Below are 25025 nucleotides of genomic sequence, written 5' to 3' on the forward strand. Positions count from 1 at the left end.
TGGTCTATTAGACTCTTGAACTTGAGAAGAGTTTGTTTGACGAACATAGCTGCACCATTGTTTGGGGCATAAATATTTATGATTGTTATGTCTTGTTGGTGTATGGTTCCCTTAAGCAGTAGTTGATGATAGGTGTCCCCTCTTTTATCTCTTTTTGATTAACTTTGGCTTGAAATCTATTTTATTTGATATGAGTATGGACACTCCTGCTTGTTTCCGAAGTCCATATGAGTGATATGATTCCTTCCAACCTTTCAATTTCAGCCTATGTATGTCTTTTCCTATCAACATTTTGACATATTTGCAGAATTGAACTTGGGTATATAAGGGTTAATCATATTAACCCTTTGGTAGTTTAAGAACATATATATAGTACCTTGGGATAGATTGCCTTTTTTTTTTTTTTTTTTTAATGTGCAAGGAAATCCAAAACAAAGGAGATTTGTCTATAGGATGAGGATGAGGGTGGTTTGTATTCCAAGTGAATTGAGGAGCAGTCAGAGGGCTCAAGATACTATTGGTAGGATTAGTGTATTTTATAGTATAGTACATTGTTTACTGATGAACTAATTCATATATACATTCATGCAAAAAAAGACAGTAGATTATCAGAAGGAAAAAAAAAAAAGTGTTGAATAGCTGCTGAACAGAAAACTTAGCAGAGAACAAAAACAGCATGGCTTCTTCTCCAGATTGGTCAGGGTGAGTGCTGTGGAGCAGGGCCAGGACAGGGTGCCGCTGTGCCACTGCAGAGCACATACGGTGCAGATGGGGCTGACCTTTTTGAATGGTTATGCAAGTTCTTTTTGATCAAAGCTTAGATCTGAGGGATAATTTATAACTAAAGTTTGATAATTACAACTGTATTTCGGTTTTAAGGTTTAAAGAATATTTTAGGTGATTTCTTCTTTGTCAAAATATGTATATATAATCATAATTTTCTTTAGTTCCTATAAAATTGCACATAATCTGTCTTCCAATGTCTTATGATAATATACTTATTAAAATTCATAGTGTAATTACCCAAGCTTTTATTATATAAATTCTTCGTAGCAGTTGAGTAGTTTCCTAGTTATCACCAAAATGGCATCCAAACATTCTTGATCTATAAAGCCCTTCATCTGGTTTATCCATGTTATATGAAATGTAAATGCTTTTGGAAATGAAATATAGTTTTGCATCAAAGCTAACTTTTAAATTGTGATGAATAATACATAATCACCAGAAAATTCTTATTCATGAAAAAAATCAGTATTATTTTTATCTTAGAGTATGACTTTTTATTATGTATCTTGAGAATGGTCTACAGACATCACACTAAAAGATATACCAAAAGAAATTTGAGATGAGCACTCATATCCTCCTAGAAAAGCCAGTGGAAATATTGAGAGAAGTAAAGTTAATTATCTCTTGCCCCAGCTTTCTGTGCAACTAAATAATGTTATAAGCAGTGAGACACCCCAGTTGGTGATGCCACAGATGTGGTGAGGGAAGTTGCTGATGGCTTATTTGCAGGGCTGAGGAAGGCCTGCTGGACTGGCAGTGCTCAATGCCTGACCTGCAGGAGGAGGAGCAGGAGCAGAAGCCATGGAGAGCTGGAGTAGCAAAGGGTTCTGAGTCTGTTGGGCCATGACTGGGAAGAGCTAGGCATGTTTAAAGGACAGCAAGGAAGCCCGGGTAGCTAGGTTGGTTTACCAGCAGGGAGATTTGTCCATAGGATGAGGATGAGGGTGGTTTGTATTCCAGTGCACTGAGGAGACTTATGTTTCTGGAAACTTCCTCTGGCTGCTGGGGGCAGATGGACCAGGGGCGAAGAACTGGACGAGACCTCAGTGGGCAGGAAGTATAAAACCTAGTGGGTGGTTGCATGGGGTGGGGTAAGAGGGTGGGAGCCATCATGAGGCTGCTGGCAGTGGCAGTGCAGGGCATAGACCTGAGACAAAGCTCAGAGGTTCTGGTCTTGGTGATGACTGGATTGAAGGAGTGGTGGGAAGAGGATGATACTGTTTAAAATTTGTGCTTCATCCCTGGGAAGCTCTAGCACTTCAGGAGTCAGGTGGAGGAAGAATATGCATATGAGATGGAGAAAGATCAGCAGGGTGGGCAGGACCTGTGAATGTGCTGCTGCCACAAAATGCAGCAGAGCTGTGTGCAGATGTCAGGGCTTGATTAAAATAAGAATAGAAAGGGCTTTTGCTGTATAGTGATTACCAGAGTCTCTGAACAAGCACAGTAGGGAAGGCAACAGAGACACAGTTGAAGGTTCATCCAAGGTGGTTCTCATGTTGTGGTTGTGTCTCTGGTAAGCTGAGTGTGGAAAAAGCTGGGTTAGAGATTGGATGGTCTGGGAAAAAACCCAGAATATGACTGAAGACCAAACAGTAGTTTGTGCTGGAGATAATGTGTTGAATGGGCTTAAAATGGTTGTGGCTATAGTTTATGAATTAAAAATGAAACCAGTCTCTCCCTCCTATGTTATTTTTTTTTCCTTCAAAACACTGTTACTTCATTAACCATCTTTCTTCCTAAGTGAAATAGTCAAAACTCGTGTTTCTTGTTTTAATTCATGTGTCATTTTTATGTAATTAATGATATTCTTATTTATTTAGTTTGGTAATCTAGAAACCTGGTAAGTACTGTGAACAATGTCTTTAGTTTTGGTTATTATTAAAGTTAATAGCACATATCATTGAATTACCAAATACAAAATAAGTTCTTAGTTGTTTTGATTTTTCTTTTTTCCCTCTCTGAAAGTTACTTTCCTGGAGAAAATTTAAACATTTTTCTTTATGCTCTTTATCATCTTCATCAGATTAATTCTAGATTATTGATGAGTGTTGCTTACTTGGAAGTATAATGCCTTAGTTTTTGGTTTTTTTTAACCTTTTTTTTTTTTTAAGACTATTTCCCATGTAGTTTATTAGGTACTTTAGGCATTTTAATTTGCAAATTTAGGACAATTTGCTTGAATATTTCCTCACTTTTCATAAAATTTTGTCCCTATTTATAAGATATTCATGCTACTAAATAAAAAATAAAAATTTACAACTAATGACCATTGAAGGAAGTGTTACTAAACACTAAGATTTTGTTATTTGCATTTCAAGGTTACATACTAACATTTCATGGTTTCAAGTGTATACATTTATTGATCACTCATGTTTCTGATTGCATTTTTTGGCCTACTGGTTTGGTTTTAATAGGATATCACATTCTTTGATGTTAGCAGTTTGACATTTTCAGCACAGTTATACTTGACAGAAGAAAATATCTCCAAATAGTTCTTATATTAATTCTTCATGTGATTGACTTTTTTGTGTGCTATTATTGTAGTTTATGAGTCACTGTTGGTGTCATATAAACCTCAATTTTTAATGTCTTATTATAGTGATGTTTCAACCAGAAAAAATATTTAATGTAAATTATAGCTGCAAACATATAAGTATGAAGTCACTGTGATAAGTTTATTTTCCCTATCTTGAAGCAATATGTCCTAAATTTCCATACGTTTGCATTTGTTTTTGCTGTTCTAAGATTCCTTAGTTGCTGGCTTTGATCTTTTATGTTGCTAAGTTTTATACATCTATTTTCTCACCTGCCATATCCTAGGGGGCTTGGAGTACCCATAATACAGTGAGCCCACCTTCCTGGTCCCCAGACATTTCAGAAGGTCGGGAAATTTTTAAACCCAGGCAGCTTCCTGGCAGTGCCATTTGGAGCATCAAAGTGGTAAATAAAATTGCATTTACATTCATGTATCATTTCTTTCTGGTTTGTTTTGTCCTATTGGATGTTAAGAATCAAACCTGTCTTTTCTAGATTTAGCTTTCAGAGCTACTTTTTAAATCTTAAAATTTCTTAACGTAAAGAAATAATATGCTTTCATTGTAAGATCTAGAATATGAGAGTTAATTGTAGTTCTACAAGTGTAATTTTTAGTGACTCTGTTTATGGTTGACTCCTTTAGTTACTAGGCAGTGTTTCTGTAAGGGGGAAGTCCTTGTCACACAGGTCACTCCGTGATCAAGGACTCGTTTCTTCATGACATCATAACATTTCTGTTCCTTAGAAAAGAACAGAGGGGAAAAAAAGCTCCATTAATCTATTATGTATTAAGGGAGGAGAAGTATCAGAATTGCGTCAGATTTCATTGTGTTAACCTCAGAATCATAGAGCTTTTTTCCATGCCATTGGTGGATGATTCTTCTAGTCCTTGAAGTAAGTTAATGATACATTTTGAAGGGAAAACATCAATTTGAAACGATATCAGTCATCTCAAAACTTGAAATATAATTGGGTAGAGAATGTAATTTTTTTCATGTTCTATATTTTATATAATTTTGGAATAAGTCTTTAATATTTAGACTAATGAAGGATTTCAGCGATTGTACTTTATTTTCTATCATGATCAGAACTGTTTTTTAACTTACCCAGATACTGGAAAGTGTTTAAGTATAAATATTTGTTTTGAGCATGTAAAAGATGATTAGTTTGACAGTTTTACAGCAAATGCTGTTAGTTTTTGTATACTTTCTTATCTGCATTATTTGACATTAGGGAAAATAAATTCAGAGATGACTGTTGCCCTGGTTTTTAATTAGTGCTTTTTAACTTCAATGAAATCTTCTATACTACTTTTACAAAAAATTCTCCAGTCCAACCTCTTCCTGTCCATCCCTTTTCAAAGAAGCTGATGGACCTTTGTCTCAGAGGACCTAGGGGAGACAGAGTAAGAGAAGACAAGGAGAGACAATTTGAAACCTGGAAGGCAGTTCTATTAATTAAAATCAAAGGGGAAAATAACCTTCCTTGCCTTTGTTCGTGTGTGTGTGTGTGTGTGTGTGTGTGTGTATGTTATTCTCGCAACATCACCATCAGTTTTGACTGGAAACTATTCTAAATGAGAAATGAGTTCAGCACATCTGACAAGTGACATCAGTTGAAGAGGTATTATTTAATTCATTAGGGGAAAACATCAGAAAGAATTTTTCTGATTATTTTAACAATTTTAAGTGTACATAATATATGTATTTGTATAAATGCCATTTTCCCCCCAGGAATAATACATAAGTCTGAGAATAAACAAGGTGGGGGGGACCCCAAACTCTGGTACTTACATTTTTAAAACACTAGGGAATTTAACATGTTTTCCCATAGGAACTTTTTCATGTGTTGAGTAAAATGTCCAATAAATAATTCTCATTTTAAGTTTATTTAAAGCAAAACTTTAACCCTTTTTTCAGTTTTCCCATAATCTTTAAATAATTTTCCCCCTTAATACTATGGTAAAATGAAGCTGACATGTTCACTTCATAGGATAGCTATGAATAATCTAGGAAATTGACTTAATTTTGACAGTAAGAATACAGTTTTACACTAGCAATAATGAACTTTCGTGCAAAGTAGCAGTGCAGAATACTAGTTTAAAAATAGGGACTGGAGCCAGCTTTGCTCCTGTGACAAGTAACTTGAAGTTTTTAGATCTCATTACATTTATCTCCAAAGTGGGGTTAATAAAACAAGCATCTCCTCTGTGGGTTCATTGAGAGTAAAAAGTGCTTGGATCAGGACATAGTAACTACTCCATAAACACTAGATATTATTATTATCCCTGAGAGACCAGTTATCCAGAGTCTTTCCTTCTACCTATTTTTCATTGAATATGAATGTTGTACATCAAAAAAAACTGGATGAGGTGTGGCTCTGCTAGCCATGCAGAATGTAGGAACAGGAGATGAAAAAGTAATGCCAAGGCCTGCTGAGGGAGAACATGCACACACAGAAAAGGCACAACCTTTGATTCTAACATTATATCAATATTTTATACTTAAGTTTTAAGTTGTGGAATACATAAAGGGTACATAAGACTTATCTTTTATTATGTTTCATCTAATCAGAATAAAAGAGAGGCAAGTATCTGTGTAACATTGAATTTAATGTTGTATCTCACATTTGGATCTAAACATTTCTTTGGGCTCTTCCAGAGTGTTGACTTACCCTCATCTGTTATGTAGGGCCGGGGCTCTGGATTCCCAGGCAAGCGGAGGCCTCGTGGTGCAGGCCTGTCAGGACGAGGTGGCAGAGGCAGGTCCAAATTAAAAGGTGGACTCGGAGCTGTTGTTCTACCTGGGGTGAGACTTATTTTATTTATATTTGCTATGGTCTTTAAATGTCAATTAATGATAATCTCATTTGTAGCAAGTTTTTTCTATCCTAAACAGGCTGACTTCTTGAAATTTTACTGTATCTCTACTTTTTTTTCTTGTTGTTTTGAACCTCAGGTTAGCTTTTCTTTTATGTTATTTTTCTCATTCTTGTTGACTCTATGCCAACCTTCCCCTAAGAACCAATATGGAATATCTTTGCTCTTTTATTTTTATTTTTTTAAATCAACCAACACATTATATTCTTAGAGCTCTGAAAAGTTTATTAGGTTGGCATTTTGAGTTTTTGATTGGTGTTGCTCTCATGTTATAATAAGGCGTATAGAAGAAACTATAATTTTTGCAGATCAGTATGGATTCTAAACAGTTTTTATGGCTGCCTTTGGCATATTTTAGGATTGATAAATATTTACTCATTGGCACTTCATGAAATTTTCTATAAATGCGTATTAAAATGTGTTTGAATATTGGCTAATATTTAATGTAGTAAATTTACTATTTCACTGAAATACTGTTTTAAAAATTCTAAATGTGATTTTTGGTTCAAGAAAGGTGAAATTATTCAATTTTATAGTTGCACAAGAAGAAAGAAAACTTGGATTCTGGTCTTTCTTTAAAAGATGCAAATTAAAAATCAGGCTTATTGATGTATACTTGATATAAGGCTACAAATATGATATATAACTTTGCAAGTGTTGCCGTGTATATACCCTGGAAAACCACAATACAATCAAAACAGTGAATGCATTTATTCTCCAAAGTTTCTGTTGGACCCTCTGCCTCACTTATGCTTTATACCAAAAACAAACGCTTTTTCCCCAAACAGTGGTTTATCTAATTTCCCTCATATGAGTAAGTTTTTGTTTTCTAGAATTATAGATAAGTGAAATGATGTAGAACGTATTCTTTCTGGTCTAATTTATTTTATTGAGCATAACTATCTTGAGGTTCATCCGGGCCGTTGCATTTGTGAGCAGTTCCTGTTCTCCTTTGAAGGTCTTGTAGAATTCGGCTGAGAATCTATCTGGTCCTGGGATTTTCTTGATTGGTAGGCTTTTGGTGGCATCTTCTATTTCATTGCTTGAAATTGATCTGTTTAAATTATGTATGTCCTGATTCAATTTGGGTAGATCATGTGTCCCTAGAAATTTGTTGATATCATCAAGATTTTCTATTGGAGCATAACTTTTCAAAACAGCTTCTAATTATCTTTGATATTATAGTAGTGTCCATTATGATATTTCCTTTTACATCACGTATTTTTTTTAGAGAGAGAAAAATTTTTTAATATTTATTTTTAAATTTTTGGTGGACACAACATCTTTATTTCATTTTTGTGTGGCGCTGAGGATCGAACCCTGCGCTCTGCACATGCCAGGCGAGCATGCTTCCGCTTGAGCCACATCCCCAGCCCAACATCACGTATTTTAGTAATTTGAGTTTTCTCTATATATACTCTAGCTAGGGGTTTATCAACTTAATTTTTTCAAAGAAGCCAACTTTTTGTTTTGTCCGTTTTTTGAATTGTTTCTTTCATTTGATTTCAGCTCTCATTTTAATTATTTCCTGTTAACTACTGCTTTTGATGTTGATTTGTTCCTCTTTTTTCTAGGGCTTAGAGGTGTTAATATTAGGTCATTTATTCATTGACTTTTTAATCTTTTAATGAATGAGCTCAATATAATGAACTTTCCTCTCAGTACTGCCTTTATAGCATCCCAGAGATTTTAATATGTTGTATTGGGATTCTCATTTACATCAAAGTATTTTTTATTTCTTTTTTCTTTTTTTTTTTTTTTTTTTTGTGGTGTGTTGCTGGGCTTGAACCCAGGTCCTTATGCATGTGAGACCAGCACTCTACCAACTGAGCCCCGTATTTTTTATTTCATCCTTGATTTCTTCTGCTATCCCATTCATCATTCAGTAGTATATTATTTAGTCTCCAGGTGTTTGAGTATATTCTGTTTTTTACTTTATAGTTGGGTTTCTAATTTTATTCCATTATGATCTGATAGAATGTAAGTTATTATCTATATTTTTTGTATATGCTAATTATTGCTTTCTTGCATAAGATATGGTCTGTTTTAGAGAAGGATCTGTGTGCTGCTGAGAAGAAAGTGTGTTCACTCGTTAATGGATGAAGTATTCTGTCTTTTAAGTCTAAATCATTGATTGTATTATTTAGTTCTATAGTTTCTTTATTTAGTTTTTGTTTGGAGAATCTATCCAGTGGTGAGAGCAGTGTGTTAAAGTCATCCAGTATTATTGTGTTGTGGTCTGTTTGATTCTTGAAATTGAGGTAGGTTTGTTTGATGTATATAAGTGCTCCATTGTTTGGCGCATAAATATTTATGATCACTATGTTTGATGTAAAATTCCCTTAAGCAGTATGAAATGTTCTTTTTGGTCCCTCTGATTAACTGTGGCTTTTGGCTTGAAGTCCACTTTATCTGATATGAAGGTTTGGAAATCCCTGCTTTTATTTACGCAGTCCATGTGAGTGACATGTTTTTTCCCATCCCTTCACCTTCAGTCTGTGGATGTCTTTGCCTATGAGGTGAGTCTCTTAGAGATAGCAATAGTCATTGTCTACAGTATAAAAAAGTAAGTTTGCTAAAAGGGTTCATAATTTCAAATGGTGGACAAAGCACGAACTGAAGTAGTGATGTGATTCCATTGAGGGAGGAGAGAAGATAGAAATAAAAATTAATAGAAAAGAGTGAAAGAGAGGAGTTCTAGTCTGGTGGGTGGTGGACTGCCTGGATGGGTGAGCTGATAGGAAGATGACCTCACACCATCTTCCAACCCTCCAACCTGATGTAGCCAGCCCCATCCGTCCCTGAGTGCTTCAGGACCGTGGAACTTGGGAGAGCCTGGCTCTCTCCAGTCTCTCCAACCTGTGCTTCCCCTGGGCAAAATTCTCCAACTTTTCACAGGACCGTCTGGCCCAGACTGATCCAAGACATTTCAGTCACTATGTGACAGATCTGGGCTTCAGACATCACAGGCTCTACCTCACTGCAGCCTTAAGATCTCAGTGATGTTCCAATTTGCTGAGACCACCAGGGGTGTACTCACACAAAGGGGTGACCCTGGGATGAAGCAGTAAGATGGTGGTCACTAGCACTCCCAGCAGGAAGACCTCAGTTGTAGCCAAACCCATAGGCACGTCAATACTGGACTTCTTGGTCCTGGTCAGTGTCTCCAAAGTTTGCTGCATCCCAAGATGGCGGTGGCAGCAAACCTAAAGGCACCCTGGTCCCCCAGGTCCTGGCTGGTGTCCCAAGATGGAGGTGGCCGCCTGCAACCAAACCTGCATGCACTCTGGCAGTAGATCTCCAGGTAGCAGTTACAGCAAGTGGTGGCACCCTGAGAATAAACCTCCGGTGGTGGCAGGGCTGTGGCAGCTGGTTGTTCTTAATTTAGCCATTCTCATAAGGAGGTGACAATGTATTAATCAGGGTTCCCTAGGGAACAAAATCAACAGGAAGTATGATTATGAAAAATAAATTTATTAGATTGGCTTACAGAACCAGAAGCTGGAGCGTGCACTATGACCATCTGTAGGGTGGAGAACTGGAGGAACCAGTAGCTGCACACTGTAAAAGGTTGAAGCCTCAGAACAAGAGGGTTCAAAGATGCTACCCCAACCCAAGATCAAAGGCTTCTGGGAACTCCCTGGAGAATTCACTGGCAGAGATCACTTTGAAAGAGTGAAGGAGGGAAGAGTCTGATAGCTTCAGGTGATCGCAGGCACAATTAAGACCCATTCAAGAAGATTTGAGCTTCTATCTGCTTCTGCTTCCTTGTTCTTCCAACTTTTATTCCATCCAGGCCACCATCCTTTTGGATGGTGCTGCCCACACTTAGGGAGGGGCTGCACTTGAGTTTGCTATCATATATGCCAATCATTCTTTGACAATGCCTCTTGATCTTTGGCATCTCTTAATCCAATCAAGTTGACAATTCAAATTAACTGTTACTAGTCTACATCTTGTCAATTTGATGTCCAAACCTGACTACTTACATCATACTTAATCTCCAAATAAATACAATAACAAGGTGACAACTCCAACTAACATAACTAATCTTTGTACAATGGAAAATGCAGTACTGTTATTCCCCAGAGTATAAGGAAAACAAAAACAGTTACTTTAAGCCCTAATGTTAAGTCAATCAGTATTCTATTACTTGATGAATAACAGAGTAACAAACATATCATTTTATTGCATGTGTAACTATGTACAAACATATTCTTAATGGTATAGTTTGTATTTAGGACTACCTTCTTCTGCTACCCACTCTTTATTCCCTCTGCCTTCAGCAAGCACCTCGGCACATCTTGGCTCTTTCCCTGGAGGTGTGACCCACACCTTCATTCCTGAATGGTCTGAGACATTTGTTGTCTTGCCTGGATTCTGTTGTTATAGTTTCCCATTGACCTGGATAGCAGGACAGGGTAATACCAAGCGACACTCTAAGGATCTCCTGCATTCCAGTAGCATGTTTCCTTACCTCCATTGTGAACTAATAGTCCAATGTCTCCTTGGTAATATGGATCAATCATCCCTGCCAGTACCGTAACTCCCTCCTTAGTCTGTTGACTCAGAGGCATGAGGAGCCCAAAGTGACCAGGGGGAAGTCTTCACTTCCATTTTAATGAAATCATTGTTATACCTCCCAGCAGAAGCATTTCTTCTTTTGGAACTAAGACTTCTAGGCCCGCAGAGCATAAGTTTGCAGGGATAGGAAGCAACAACTTTTCTGGTGGGTCACTAGGGGTAATGGTGAGTGGTACCATTCCTGCCTCCACCCCTTGATTCCTGGACCCATGAATTTCAGCAATAGGAGAGACAGTACCATAAAGTGGACCCTTATTTAGAGTATGGAAAGCCTTCTGGAGAACATTGCCCCAACCCTGCAAGGTGTTGCCACCTAGCAGGCACTATAACTGTATTTTCAAAAGTCCATTCCATCGTTATTTCAAACCAGCTGCTTCCGGATGGTGGGGAACAGGGAACATGATAAGACCAGTGAATCCCATGAGCATGTGCCCATTGCCTCACTTCTTTGGCTGTGAAGTGAGTTCCTTGGTCCAAAGGAATGCTGTGTGGAATATCATGATGATGGATAAGGCATTCTGTAAGTCCATGGATGGTGGTTTTGTTGAAGCATTACGTGTAGGTAAGGCAAGTCCATACCCAGAATAAGTGTCTGTTTCAGTCAGGACAAATGCTGCCCCTTCCACTTGCCACCAGGTTGATGGCTGATCTCTCGGAGAATTGTTACCGCTGTTTACTAGTGACGTGTCCTTGCTTCCCGGAATGCTGAAGTATAACACCAGAGGAGCACACTGAGGCAAGTGTAGAGTGGAAAGTAGAAGCTTTATTAAAGGACAGCAGAAAGACTTCTCCCCAGAGGAAGAAGGGGACCCAAAGGGGGAATCCGTGGAAGGGGGAAGTCTTCCCTCTTTTATAATAGTCTTCCATTAGTCTTCCCACACTCCTGTCTTTTGTTTCCCTTTATCTTGCAGTGATAGAATGCAGGTGGGAAGGCCCAAAAGGTGGGAGATAGGTGGGCTGGAGGAGTCATCTGGGCAGGAAGGGCCTGGGGTGGCTTTTGATTAGCACTCCCCTGTTTGCTGGGAGCTGCTTCATTAACAGTTCCTTAGGATGGGTTCTGGGCCTTGGGGACATTAACATTTCAATTTCCTCAAGTGCTGCTCTGCTTTCCTGGACTCCATTCTCGATAATGGTCTCCATTTTATTTATCTTACTCGATATTAGACCCAATTTACCTAGCTACACTAACTACCTATCTGTAAATCTGGCTTCAGAATGATGCCTTATCAGGGGCTTAGGGTTCATCTCTGCTGTTGGCAAATTGGGCACTCAGCAGTGGCTGTAGTCAGATCAGCCTTGGTGAGTGGAAGTCCATGCCGCTGAGCCCATGCATAACCGCCATCCTTGCCACCATGACCACTTTGTTCTGAGCTATTTGGGCAATGACAGGGGTGGCTGGGGAAAGAAGTTGTCTTCTGTCCACAGATTGGGACATCCTATCTACCTGATTGTGAAAGTCCTCCTCTGCTGAGGTCACCTTTTGGTGGGCATTTACATGAGACATTCTTTGCCCATTCATAGACTTCTGTCCACATATCTCTTCCCCAAATGTCCTTGTCACCAATTTTCCAATTATTTTCTCTCCAGTTCCCTGACCAGCCAATCAGATCATTGGCTATGGCCCATGAATCTGTGTATAATCACCCATCTGGCCATTTCATGATGCCCAGTTCATGATGGGCAGCTCAGGTCGCATAGTAACTTTGTGGCCCATGGTCGAGCATTTAGTTTCCACTAAGGCCCAGTAGCAGGCCAAGAGCTATTTCTCAAAGGGAATCTTCAGTTGTCTGAAGATGATGGCAGGGCCTTGCTTCAATATCCCAATAGCCTCCTCTGTGACTGATCTGTGGGGGCCTGCCAAAGGCTCCAGACAGCGTCCCTATCTACCACTGAAACCTCAAGTACCATTGGGTCTGCTAGGTCATATGTCCCAAGTGGCAGAGCATCCTGCCGAGTAGCCTGGACCTATTGCAGAGCCTTCACCTGTTCTGGACCCCACTGAAAAGAAGAAACTTTTCTAGTTACTTGCTGGATGGGCTAAAGTAACACACCCAAGTGAGGAATGTGCTGCCTCCAAAATCCAAGTAGGCCCCCCAGGTGTTGTGCTTCTTTCTTATTTGTAGGAGTGGCCAGAGGCAACAACTTATCCTTTACCTTACAAGGGATAGCTGAACAGGTCCCATACCACTGGACTCCCAGAAACTTACTGAAGTTGAAGGCCCTTGAATTTTAGTGGGCTTTATTTCTCATCCTCTGATACACAAATACTTCATTAGTAAGTTCAGAGTTGTTGATACCTTTTGCTCAGTCCAATCAACATAATGTCATTGATATAATGGACAAGTGTAATACCGCGTGGAAGAGAAAGGTGATCAAGATCTCTGTGAACTAAGCTGTTACACAATGCTGGAGAGTTGACATACTCCTGAGGAAGGACAGTGAAGGTACATTGCTGGCCTTGCCAGCTGAAAGCAAATTGTTTGTTAGTCCTTAGGTACAAGGGTGGACAAAAAAAGCAATTACCAGATCAGGTGCTTCATACCAGGTACCAGGAGATGTATGAATCTGCTTAAGCAAAGAAACCACATCTGGCACAGCAGCTGCAATTGGAGTCACCACCTGATTAAGCGTATGATAATCAACTGTCATTCTCTAAGACTCATTCATCTTCTGCACAAGCCAAATAGGAGAGTTTAATGGGGGTGTTGTGGGAATCACCACCCCTGAATCCTTCAAGTCCTTGATGGTGGCACTAATCTCTGCAATCCCTCCAGGGATGCAGTATTGCTTTTGATTCGCTATTTTCCCAGGTATAGGCACCTCCAGGAGCTTCCATTTATCCTTTCCCCCCATAGTAGCCCTCACTCCACAGGGTAGAGAACCAGTGTGGGAGTTTTGCAAAGTGCTAAGTATATGTATCCTGATTATACATACATTCTAGGACTGGGGGAATAACCACAGGATGAGTTTGGGGGCCCACTGGACCCACTGTGAGTCTGACTTTGGCCCAAACCCCATTGATCGCCTGAACTCCATAATCCCCTATTTTACTGGAGAACCACAATGATATTTTGGGTCTTCTAGAATTATAATGTCTAATAGTCCCCAAAAGGTCTAATCATTGTCTTTTCCACAATGCACAGTTACCCTGTAAAAGGTTACAGTAAAAGGCCTTAGATCCCTTTGGGGAAGGGTGGGCGAAAGATTAACAGAAAAGAGTTTTGTTACTGTACCTGAGTTCTTCCTCAAGGGGACCTGGCTTCTCCTTCCTTCAAGGGATCTATAAATTGACTCAAATCTGGGAAGTGGATTTGGAAGGGCCTCGAGTCTCTGCTGTTATGACCTAGGGCAGACTTTTGTACCCTTGCCCTGGAATTTTTCTGCTTATTTAAGTCAAATAAGAATTTGGTGGATTTCCCGTCTATTTGGCTTCTGTAGCACCATGATTAATTAGCCAGTGTCAGAGATCTACACGAGTAGAACATTTTGTCCTTTCTTCCCCTTGCTGTTCAGCCTGTCTTTGTTGATTCAGTGCTGCCACGTGGCTTCTTCCTCCCCTGGATCCAATTGTTCCCATCTCATTTAAGTCCTCCAATTCATTGACCTCAGCTCCCAAGTAAGGTCTGGTATGCAAAGAAGAGCACTAATGGAGCTCTTCAGCGATGCTGGTGCTCCCCTCACGGATTTGTTTCTTATAGTTTTGGTAAAGGGCACATGTTCTGGACCCTCCCATTATGGGGGCGAAGGTTGTACCTGACAGATCGACTGAAGGATTCCAATTGAGCCTCTGAATTCCTTCATCAACAGTAAACCAAGAGATATCAGGCTTTTCCAGCTCATTTACAGTAGATCGTCTTTGGATCCATACTTCAGCCAACCATCCAAACAATCCTTTTTAACACTGCGAGCTCTTATGTTAATTGTAGAATCTCTGCTTAATGCAACATATCAATAAATCCAGCTTAATGTGATTTTATGTTCCTTCCACCATTATCCCACATCCTTAAAATCCATTCTCACAACATGTTCCCCAGACCTCTACTTGTATGAACTTGAAAACTCAAGAAGTTTCTTGGAAGTGTAGTAAACCTGCTCATGGGCCACATTCTGTACCTTACTTATAGGGGACTGCTTAGACTTGGATCTAATTATAGGCCTGGAGACAGTGGTGAGGTGGGTCCTAAGGAGTATCAACATTTTCATGCTGAGCAACTGAATCATGAAAGGTCTTTATTGTTTCCATAGGCAGAGCAAGATTAGTTCCCTCCACAGGAAGTGGAGAAGCCAGTGCCACTGAGGGTGTGCATAGGGATGCCTCAGTCATGGCTAAGGGTGGGAACTCAACAACTTCTGGCAAAATAAACTCATCAGAATGTTGGGGTTCAATGTCCCCTGTCCCTTCAGACTCCTCCCATATGTCACCGTCCCAATTCACAGGAACTTATATTTCCTAGAGAATCATAATGTCGGTTTTTAAGATGTTTATTTATCCATTATATGGTAATATAACTCTTTAGGTCTTCAGTTCATATTAAAATTTTGGGCAGTATTTTTTTTTAACTTCCTGAGTTTTGAGGGTTCTTTATGTATTCTGGATGCAAGTCCTTCATCATATGCATGATTATTTTCTCAGTATTTTCTCAGTATTCTGTAATGTCTTTTTATTTTATTAACCATGCTTTTCCAAAAATGGATTTTATAATTTTGATGAGGTTTATTTTATTTTATTTTGCTATAGGTCTGTGTTTTAGGGGTCAGAAATATTTGTATAATAGAAGACCACAGAAATGTTTTCTTCTTGAAGTTTTATAGCTTAGGGTGCATTTTTAAAACTGATCTAATTTGACTTACTTTTTGTATACAGTATGATTATAGATCAAAGTTCATTCTTTTGCATATTGAATATTCAATTGTTTTAACATAATATCTCTGATTTACCTCTGTATTATTCTTGAAAATCAGTTTACCATGAATGTGTGACCCTAGTTTGGAATTTTTATTGGAATCTTTATGCTGTATGATTTGATAGATTTTTCTGTCTATGGGCCAGTATTGTACTTCCTTGATTACTTCTGAATGACTCTTGTAATCAGAAACTGTTTGTCCTCTGATTTACTATGTTTTCCAAGTTTTTTGTTTTATAGTAGGCCTTTTCCATTTCTATACAAATTTTAGAATTAGCTTTCCAGTTTATACAAAGACTTCTAGGATCTTGATTGAATTCCCTTCAAACTATAGATCAGTTTGGGGAAAATTGACATTTTGACCACATTGGGTCTTTAACCCAAGAATATGTTTCTCTCCATTTCTTTAAGTCTTTAATTTCTCTTAATCATGATCTATAGTTTTTATACACATCTCTAATGTTTTCTCAGATCTGTCCTTAAGTCTTCCATTTTTATACTCTTGTAAATGGTCATGTAGTTTTCATTTCAGATTTTGGTTGTTGACTGCTAGTATATAGGAATACTGCACATTTTTGTGTATCGATCTTACATCCTACAACCTTATTTAAATTCTCTATAGTTGCTTTTTTGTGAACTCATTAGAATTTCCACACATAGAACCATGTTTGCCGCAGATAAACTGTTATATCTTTCTTTACAATTTAGAGGCTTTCTAATTTTCTATTCATTCTATATCATATTTCCTTCAACCTCCAGTACAGTATTGAATAGGAATAATATCATTATCTTTGTCTTGTTTGAGAGAAAGTATTTAGTCTTTCCTCATTAAGTATTCTGTTAGCTCATTTTCCTTTTTTTAAAATATTTATTTTTCAGTTGTATTTGGACACAATACCTTTATTTATTTTTATGTGGTGCTGAGGATCGAACCCAGAGCCTTGCTCATGCTAAGCAAATGCTTTACCGCTGAGCCACAACCCCAGCCCCTCATTTTTCCTTTTTAATAGACATCGTAAGTCAGTTTGATGAAACACCTTTCTGTTGGTAATTTGATGAATTAAATTAAATAGGAATGGGTGTTGCATTGTGTCAAAAGGTTTTTCTGTCCCTCTAGAGATGATCATATGTTTTTTCTTTTTCTTTTTCTTTTTTTCCAGTTTTATTGCTGTTTAATTGATAAAGCTTACATATTTAAGGTATAAAACATGTTTTGATATACATTATGAAATGATTATTACAGTTAAGTTAATTAGCAGGACACATCACCTCACATAGTTGTTTTTTGTTGGTGATGATGGTGGTAAAAAATGCCTATGATCCCCTCTCTAGGAAATTTCAAGTGTACAGCACTTTAATATAGAAAGTTACGTTGATTGGAATATTTATATGCTGAAGCACTCTTTGATTTTGGTATGAGCATAATGATGACTTCATGGAATGCATGAGAGAATATATTATCTCCAGTTTTCTAGAAAAGATACATTATTGGAAATTTATCTTCTTTATATTCATAGAATTTATTATTGAAGTCTTCTTGACCTCCATATTTTTTTTTGTTGTTGTTCCATGGTTTTTAAGTAAAAATTGAATTTGTTTGACAGGCATAATTTGGGTTATCTAGTTTTTGTGTACATTTGTGTCTTTGAAAATATTTGTCCAAAGCTGGGCGCAGTGGCTCATGCCTATAATCCCAGCAGCTCTAGTAGGATTGTGAGTTCAAAGCCAGCCTCAGCAAAAGCAAGGTTCTTAGCAACTCAGTGAGAACCCTTTCTCTATATAAAATACAAAATAGGGCTGGGGATGTGGCTCAGTGGTTGAGTGCCCCTGAGTTACCTCCTCAGCACCCACTCCCCCTCCATAATTTTTTTTCTTTGTGCATTCTGTTGATAAATTTATAGACATAGAACTGATCATAATATTTCTTTCTTGTGCTTTGTTGTTTGTAGAAACTGTAGTGATGTTACCTTCCTTGTTCCTCATACTGATAATTCTCTAGCAAGATTGATTAGGGCAAAAAAGAAGATACAAATTATCAGTTTTATTGATATTCTAGCTAGCTTTTGGTTTCATTGATTTCTACTTTAAGTTGCTGTTTCATGGATTTCTAGTCTTATTATCATTGGTTTGTTTTTTCTCACTCAGTTTAGTTTGTTCTTCTTTTGGAAAGTCTCAACTTTTGTAAGGTTTATATAATGACTTTTTCTTCTCTTAGGCTTGGTTTAGGAAAATTGAAATTCTATCATTTTTGGACAAATCAGATCATGACCTGTATAGACAACAGTAGCATTTTTCTCAAAATGTTTTGTTTTCTCAAAGATGAGCTTCTTCACCTTTGAAGTAGGTTTTATTTTTCTAGCAGTCTAAAGGTCATCAAGTAAATTATAAAATGAAAACTATAGTTTATCAAGCTAAGCAATACTGTATTCTTTCTTGTATGTGCAATTATAATTCAAAGAGATCTTGATGCCAGGCAGAGTGGTACAGGCTTAGGCAGTAGGATCGCAAGTTTGAGGCCAGCCTGGGCAACTTACCCATGAGCCACAACCGTACCCTTCTTTTAAAAATTTAATAACATTTTGATAATTTCTTTGTGCTACTCAGCATGTAAAGCATGCTAAATTTTCTACCTGCCTGTTTTATAATGTTGATTATTTGTTACAGTTTGGATTTGCCATACTTTTACTCATTCTTCAGTGGTGAATCCTGAGGTTGCTTACAGTTTTCCCTCATAGCCATAAGAGTGTTTATGACTTTAAATTGCCCTTACTTTTGATTTTGTCATAAAACATTATTCCGCCCATTAAAATTCCTTTTAAGATTATTTATATTTTAAATGTTACAGTAATGTATTCCTTTTATTTAATCTTCTTACAGTCATTCCTCAAGAAAATAATTCTATTTATGCTTTGACCTTTAGTGTAACTTGTGTTTCTGCTCTTTCTAGGCTAGATTGTAACCTATTTAAGGGAAGAAGATCATGCTTTATGATTTTAATCTTGGCCTCCTTGTTCTCTATTACAGTATGTAATTCAGAGCTTCTTCATGTTAAGCCCTCTGAAAGTTATTAACAAGCCACTAGGTCCCTGGTCAATTTGATGAAATATAATCAAGTCCAGAAACAAGCATTCATGGTTGATAAACCTTAGGCTAATACTGAAATTTTGAAAGTTATTCAAAATAATATTTTAAAGCAGTTCTATCTAATAGAAATATAATGGGAGCCTCTCATAATTAAAAACTTCCCATTAGCCACATTTAAATAGTTATAATGACGAGAATTAATTTTCGTGCAAATCATTTAACTGATTTTTACTATATTATCATTTCGACATGTATGTTGAATAATGAGCCCTTTGTACATTTCTTATAATTTGTTACTAAGTCTTAGAAAACTTTCAGATAGTTTATGCTTACAGCACATCTTAGTGTGGAATACATGTGTATACACATATAATACAGTGTTATAGTGTATATAGACATAGTTCTTGATTAGAATTTCTGGGTAATTAAGTTATTATAAAAGATAGGTTTATGACTTCTTCCTCATCTAAAGGACTTAACAACTCTAAAGAGAATATTAGAGTAATAAAAATGTGATTTGTCTATACTTTTGTGATAATATCTTGGCATTAGTACTATAATTTGGAATTCTTAGCACAGATCTTCACAAAAATTGTTCCTTGGATGTGAATTTTTTAAAGCTTTCCAGTTAAGTATAATACCATGAGAAATATAACTGTCATATTTGTTGTGTTTTGCTCGTTGTAGGTGTCTACTGCAGATATCTCATCAAATAAGGATGAAGAAGAAAACTCTATGCACAATACAGTTGTGTTGTTTTCTAGTAGTGACAAGTTCACTTTGCATCAGGTTTGAACTTCATCTTTTACTTTTGAACTCTTCCTTGTCCATTTCTACTTTATCCCATACACAAGATAAGCTATTAAAGTGTTTTTAAAATAAAAATAAAATTTGTGTATTCTTTTTTTTTGTGTGTGTGGTCCTGGGGATTGAACCCAGGGCCTTGTGCATGTGAGGCAAGCACTCTACCAACTGAGCTATATCCCCAGCCCAAAATTTGTGTATTCTTAATCACTGCTCTCAAGTAGATACATGTGTTCTTGATTCCAGGATATGTGTGTGGTTTGTGGCAGTTTTGGTCAAGGAGCAGAAGGACGACTACTTGCTTGTTCTCAGTGTGGTCAGTGTTATCATCCATACTGTGTCAGTATTAAGGTAAGTGTGCTGATTTGAAATGAGCTAGCAAAAGCATGTTGAGTCTTTAATTGATTTGAGTAGTTTTATGTTTCCCAGTCCTTAAAATTAATCAAGTATTTGTTATATGTATGTGATAATATTTAAATTCATTAAATATTACTTTTAAGTGTTGTTACTTCATGAACTTGACTTCTCTATTGTGGTTTTAAATTGTGTGAATTTCATGCCATTATCTTAAAAAAAACAAAAATATAAGCATTTCATTTGAAAAATTATACTATTTATTGCTAAGGCATTAGGCTTAGTTGATTTATTTTGTCTATAGATCAAAAAAGTTGAGAACAACTAAAGTATGTAGTCAGAATTCATTTGTCCATTCTGGTCTTTCCCACATTCAGTTTCCTAAGCCCTCACCCATATATATTTTCTACTTAAGCTGAAAGAAACACAGACAGACAGACATATTTAATGTATTTCCATAGTAATAAAGAGCCTGCAGTACTCAGTTTCAGTTTTTTAGGTTAGAGACTTACTGTGGAACCTTTTATGTAGTAATCATATACTTATTTTAAAAAATACATTTAGATATGGAAGTCTCAGTACCTCAAGTGTTGAACTGAGATTCTATTTTTGATAACTCAGTGTGAATAAAAGTTATACATTGGAATAAAGTAACAAATGGTCACTAAAATTAAGCAGGGAGGTATAGCTGTAGAACAGGTATCCGCTGTGTGCTCCATAGCCTGGTGTGAGCAGGAACCTCAGCTGAATCATCCCAAACTTACAGGTGGTCTTTAGTGCTTCTCTGCTGCCCTGCACTCATGACTGCATTACATCATTGTTTACTCACGTTGTCAGTATTGGGAACAAGTCAGCATGTACTCCCAGGAATTCCTTGCTGACATATACACCAGTGTTTATTTTCTTGGATAATATAGGTTTTTGTGAAATTTAGGGGTCAAAATGAAAAAGTGCAATTAATCTATTCAAAGTACAAGTACTAGTACATTTATTTCATATAGTCTTTTAAAAAAATTACAGAATATTGAACAAAAAAGAAACACAATACACATTATATAAAGCTAGTTTTAAAAATAGAATTATATGTGCCTAGAAGAAAACAGGGTTTCATTTCTTCATTGCATCTTTTGTATTCTAATTTTCTAAATTGATTATAATACTTACATTTCTGATCTAAGGTCATTGAATAAGACCTTTCAAAATAGAAATTCAAGTTCCATGGGCTTGATGCTTTACAGCTTTTCTTGCTTAAGATTGATAGCAGTTTTAGAAGAAGTTCAGATATGAGATTCATATTTAGAGCTTCTGTGAATTTCTTTTAACCCTTTCAACAATTAATTCTGTTTTTATTGGTGAAGTAAAGCTTATATAAGTTAGTATGTATAATGTACTGACAGCCAGTACATTGCAAACACTGGTTACTGGCAGAGGTAGGATTTAAGTTGTTTTCCTAAGTATGTGTGGCTCCTTTTGTACCCTTGACACCATTCTGAGTAGTACAGAATGCTAAAAAACTCTGTGATCGTGAAATCTATGAATATCTGGAACTATAGTAGAGATGTGAATTTTTTCAGCTTAGTTTTTGTTATGGAAGGCAGTTATTTGTGTATACACTTATAATCTTTCTTGGGTTGGTCTAGAGGGCCTCCATTGTGAGGTGGATAGTCTCAAAAACTTTTTGGTTTAGAACCCTTAACAGTCTTCAGAGTTACTTGAATAAGTTTGTTTATGAGGATTCTGACTGTTGAATACGTGCCATCTTAGGAATTGAAACTGGGAATATTTTATAACATTTTATTACTTGTTTTAAAAATACATTTATAAAACTATAAATATATAAAAACTATAAAAATATAACTTGCATGACATTAATGATGTTGTGACTCATCATGTAGCCTCGGAAAATACCGCTGTAGAATTGTGCATGCATTAATGTTCAAGTGACAAATTACATCTTATAGTGTTGTGAAAACTGTTTTGCCCTCTAGGCAGCCCTTGGTATTTGCCATTCTAGAAGCGGTTTAGTCTTACTTAAAACATGGCCTTTTCTGGGTGTTGCCTGAATCCCACCACTCCTTCCCAGAGCCTTCACACTCTTGACTGATTGGGTATCATGTGTCTCCAGTCCTGTGTGAGCCTCCCAGTGGTGGTTCTTCCACTGTCTGTGGTCCTTGCTCTGCCTTGTACACGTGCAGCTCAGTGGTCATTCAGGGCCTTCAGGAGAGTTCTGTGTAGATTTCCGGATCTCTCATTCTATTGCTTCTTCCTTTTTAGTATTCTGTCCTGCGAATTCTAACTGCCTCAGCCTTTCTGAACTTACCATGTCTTCTGAACTCTGTGAGACTTTTGTACCAGGGCTGTCCCTTCCTGGGTAGTGTTGTGGAAGAAGTTTATAGACACATTAACATAGGACTGACCTTACATGTTTCCTTCTTCTAAGACACCACAGTCTTGTACTCCGTGGTGTCTAGTATCTGAAAGCTGTGGTTTCATGCATTTTGGCCATTTACCTGGTTTCTTATTATGGGAGAGAGGACAGGTCCCAGTTCATCATAGCTGAAGCAGATACTCATTGCAGATTCTGAAACATACCTGTCACAACTTCAGACATGGTGCCATAAGTAGAACCCGAAGAGCTTTAAAAAATGAAGATTATACCAGTTCAATAGAACAAAGATGAATCAATGGCAGACATCTGTCATCTAGGGTCAGAGGCAGTTCGGCACAGCCATGCTCGTGTGTCAAGTATGGTGGCGCGCGCGCACACACACACACACACACACACAAAGAATGGTAGCACAGTCATACTACTATGTCAGTTGTATTGGGAAGCCAGAAGGTCTTGATCGGCCATAGCAGTTTCGGTGGACATGGCTGGAAACCAGAGTGCTACACCAGGAAGAGTAAATACAGGACCGGGAGTGGCTCAGGTGGAGCACTTCCCTAGATGCAGTGGATCCTGGGTTTCATCCCCACCCCACTTGTCCCCAAAGAGAGAGAGAACATAAACTGAGTAATTAGAGAATTTGGCTATAAAGGACCATGAAGTAGGCTTCTGTGAAATGAAGACTCGTTTCAAAAATTGTACAATTTTAGATCTGCCTCCCACTTTATCTGTTCTAAGCAGGGGTTGGTGTATCATGGCTCGCAGGCTACATCCGGCCCACTGCCCACTTTGGCACATAAACTTCCTTTATAACCTAGTGGTGCTCTTTGGTTTACATATGTCTACAGTGGTTTTTGCTCAGCCATGGCGAACTCTGTAGTTGCAAAAGACACATGGCTCAGAAAACCTTGAGTGTTTACTGTCTGCCCATTTACAGAAAACCCTGGGTGACTGCTGCCCTGCTTTTTCCAGTCTCTTTCTTCAATTTGGGTAAATGATAAATTATAACTTGGTAATCTAAGGCTAATTAAAAAAAATAACAGAATAATCAAAGTAATACACATACATGTTTAAAAATAAAAAATCAAGAGCCTTGATGGCTCTGTGGTGCACACCTGTAATCCCACAGATTTGGTAGGCTGAGGCACAAGGATCACAAGTTCAAGGCCAGCTTTAGCAATTCAGCAAGACCCAGTCTCAAAAAATAAAAAGGAGGACAAAGGTTGTATGTTTTCTCGCATATGTAGAAGCTAGTGGAAAAAGGAAAAATGGGGAATATTTCTTGAAAATTGAAAGGAGATCAGTAGAGCACCAGAAAGAGACCTAGAGGAGAGGAGAAGAGAAAGGGGAAATACTGGGGAATGATGTTGGTCAAATCATATTGTTTTATTGTGTGCATGTACGACTATGTGACATTAGACCCCATCGTTATGTACAACTGTAATGAAACAATAAAAATATGGAAACAATAAAAAAGGAGATTGGGGAGGTAGCTTAGTGATAAAGTACGCCTGGGTTCAATCCCCAGCACCAAAAAACAAATAAAAGCCTCATGCTGAACATCCAGCCCCTGTCTCACTCTCACCCCACACTTGAGGCAACCACTTCTATTCCTTTGGGGACACTGTTCCTGTAAATAATAAGCCAGTGCTACCACCTTATCAGTGTTAGAGATTGTTGACTTCCTGATCTGAATAAATGAGTTCTGATTTAACTCAGCCTACACTCCCTGGCTCCCCCTAGCATTCTCCCAATATAGCTGTTACTACGTATATTAATAAAGCTGGTTATGACTCAGTAAATGTTTGCTGCAGAACTAAGTAATATGTTGTGACTTTGTTTTTCATGGAATTTTTGATAGCAAGAAGAAGAATATTATTAGTGACTATTCTTATTTTGTCATTGTTTTTACCTGCTATAGACGCACCATCACATCAGATTATTTGGTCATTTCCTTTTTTCCTGGAATAGTGCTCCCTCTTCCAGAACCTATTGCTCCGCTCTTCTCTGTGCCAGAAGCTCCTGGGTGTGGCTGTGTTGTCATCCTTAACCTGGGCTCGTGTTCTGTGGGTTTCTTGCTTTTTAAATCCTGCGTCTTCCTTTTCTTGGTATGTGTCCTCAATTCATTCCATGTATCTCCAAGGAACTTTCTTAAGAGTATGGTGGAGCTGAAAGTTTGAGTTCTCCTGTGTCTAAGTGGCATTCTACTTTCTTACTAAGTTGCTTGTTTAGGTAGGTGAAGAATTGTGTTCTGAAACATTTTCCCGTTTCAGAATTTGGAAACTCCTATTCTCCTTTAGTATCTGTGGTGTTGGAAAGCTTGATGCCATCCTGGTAGTTGTTCCTTTGAATTTAACTCTCTTTTTTTCCCTTTCTGGGAGCTTTCAGATGTTCTTATTCTACACAATCTGAAATTTTTACATTTTTTGCTTGCTATTATATTGTGGTGCAGGACTTGAGTCTTTTGAGAGCTTTCAGAGCTGGTACCAAATTGATAATAATGCATGATATGGCTTCTTCAAGGAGTTTACCAGGAATTTAGAGATTTTCAAAATTTCTGCTAACTCAGACCCTGGAGATAGGAGAATAAAGATAGGGGTGAAGGTGAACTTCAAAAATCCTAGCTTCATGGCCTAAAACTCCTTGAAGACCATACAGTATCACTGAGAACTCGTGTTTTACCTTGACTTATTTATTTTGATTTTTC

At 37.6% G+C, this 25025-nt stretch overlaps 1 protein-coding gene across 13 annotated transcripts in view; it reads left to right on the forward strand.

The window, feature by feature from the left end:
• Positions 1 to 25025, forward strand: part of Kmt2c (lysine methyltransferase 2C) — a 255597-nt gene that overhangs the window by 155279 nt on the left and 75293 nt on the right. For all 13 annotated transcript variants that reach the window (XM_048786668.1, XM_048786672.1, XM_048786664.1 and 10 more), the window contains 4 exons: positions 3610 to 3729; positions 6015 to 6131; positions 19462 to 19563; positions 19825 to 19929. In XM_048786668.1, coding sequence (XP_048642625.1) covers positions 3610 to 3729; positions 6015 to 6131; positions 19462 to 19563; positions 19825 to 19929 — 444 coding nt within the window. The remainder of the gene's footprint in view (positions 1 to 3609; positions 3730 to 6014; positions 6132 to 19461; positions 19564 to 19824; positions 19930 to 25025) is intronic.

The sequence above is a fragment of the Marmota marmota genome, unplaced genomic scaffold (assembly GCF_001458135.2).
Source record: "Marmota marmota marmota unplaced genomic scaffold, marMar, whole genome shotgun sequence".
NCBI lineage: Eukaryota > Metazoa > Chordata > Mammalia > Rodentia > Sciuridae > Marmota > Marmota marmota.